General features: G+C 36.9%; 1 protein-coding gene across 1 annotated transcript in view; it reads left to right on the forward strand.

The window, feature by feature from the left end:
- The first annotated feature begins 723 nt into the window (after positions 1-723).
- SARC_05560 (hypothetical protein) overlaps positions 724-2,051 on the forward strand; it is a 5,135-nt gene continuing 3,807 nt past the window's right edge. The window contains exons 1-2 of the mRNA XM_014300567.1: positions 724-1,083; positions 1,736-1,829. Of these exons, the coding sequence (XP_014156042.1) occupies positions 837-1,083; positions 1,736-1,829 (341 nt within the window). The 5' untranslated portion in view covers positions 724-836. The remainder of the gene's footprint in view (positions 1,084-1,735; positions 1,830-2,051) is intronic.

Here is a 2,051-nt window from a genome sequence, read left to right on the forward strand (position 1 = left end):
CATTTGCTGTATCGGATTGTATATTTTGATTTTTAGAGACATATGTGTGCTTGGGTAGGCATGCATAAATAACTATGTATATACATGCGCGCTTAGCACAACACCAACAGGTGTATACTTTTGCAACTGTATATTCTGCTACAGTCATGTCTATAGAGCATTTCGTCATATCGTGCAGTTCCCGAGTAGCAAACATTGCATACAGTTGGCATGCAGATCTTCATGTAATAAAGTTTTTAGCAACTCTCCATACTTCTCATACGGGTTTGAGTACATACCTGTCTGTATCGTCAAATAGTTCATCGTCGTTTATATCATCCAAACTATTTTTGCTATGAAGTCGTGCAATAATCAGATCTTCTTCGGCACTGCCGCCGAATAGGTGTTGATCCATAGTTCAATAATTCTAGTAATTTCAAAGAACACGTCCTGTTCGAAACGCTATGTTGGAGTGATGCGGCGCGTATGTATGTGCGACAAACCTTCTCAACTAAAGTAAATACTTAAAAATAGCCCTGTGTTCGTGTGACAGTTTGATTTGGGCAATCTATACGTACCAATCCCTCTGTACTAATTGTAAATAAAGTAGAGAAATTGATGACATATCAGCAAGCGATTTTTCATTGGCAGGCGATGGGAAGGGTCATGACGACGCGGGCTGCATTATTTATATGCTAGATAAACATCATTACAACAATGATCATTGATCAAGCTATTTACATACCCTACAGTACACGAGTAAAAGACTAGTTGGGTAGCATTACATCACAGCGTCGTGTTGTTGCAAATCAAGTATGGCGATAGACTTCATTGATTTATAGTCCGAGCACTTGATAATGGCGAGAATGTCGAAATACCCCATCTGGCGAACTACGCCATGGGCTACGCCAAGGACGAGTTTATGGCGATGTTTAGTTTGTTTAGGTATCCTCTTTGGGTTTCATTGGTTGAAGAGCATCGTCACGTACACTGATAGGAGAGCTCTCAAGGACGGACATGTGGCTGGTGCATTGTCAGCTTCTGTAGAGGCTATGAATACGGTAACAAACCATCTTGGTGTTCCTAATGCTGCCATCAACAGAGGTATTGTGAGAAATGTGTTTTATTTCTGTTGGTATTGGATCAATAATTTAACTACCTTCATTAATGTATATGTCACAACTGGATACATATGAACACGTCTATCAATTAATATTTACGCAGTTGCAATAATTGCTAGCTCCCTGCTAGTAGAATCCAACACGTGGTTATGAACTTACCATTCAAGTGACATAGGCTTCACTGTGGTGCTGGTATTGTTCTAAGAGTAGATAGCCGTAAGATGTCTCGAAGTTGACCAAAGGCGCTCTTTATCTGAGCAAGTTTGCGAGCTTACTATTCCTTTTGAAAACTTATGGATGATCTAGATCGATTATTGGTCAAATATTTCTACCTCTGTATATTATGTCAGCAATGATATATTGAACATATTCCTGTATGTTAGTACTTTATTAATCTGGACAGAATTATCTATAGAGAACTGAAATATTATACACAAGCTCTTTAAAAAAATGATGAATGTCAGTGAATATGTATATAAAAAACGCCACAATAATCTAAAAATCACTCGATTTCGAAATGACCAATACATCGAAAGACCAATACACCTTAGTATTTGAAGTGGTATATCTCCCGCGTTCTTCAAATTGTTGCTAATTTATAGCGCCTCTGCATCTCCTATTTGTAAACCAACCAGAGGCAACCGATTTTCACTCGACGCAAGAGGAAGATGCGGTATCTCTTGCTCGTATCATGGGCCATAAAGTAATGACAGAGAATCTATCGTTGAGGTATTTCTTGACTATGAATGGTTGTTTCGAATTTGGATATTTTATTTTATTAAAAACCCTAATACTGGTTGTAGTTTCTACCGTTACTCGATTGCTGTTTGATGTACTTGATAATTAATAGTACAGATATATATATATAGTATATATATATATATATATATATATATATATATATATATATATATTATATATGTGTGAGTAGTAGTGTATAAGAAGAGTAGT

The sequence above is a fragment of the Sphaeroforma arctica genome (genome assembly GCF_001186125.1).
Source record: "Sphaeroforma arctica JP610 unplaced genomic scaffold supercont1.359, whole genome shotgun sequence".
NCBI classification, from domain to species: Eukaryota; class Ichthyosporea; order Ichthyophonida; genus Sphaeroforma; species Sphaeroforma arctica.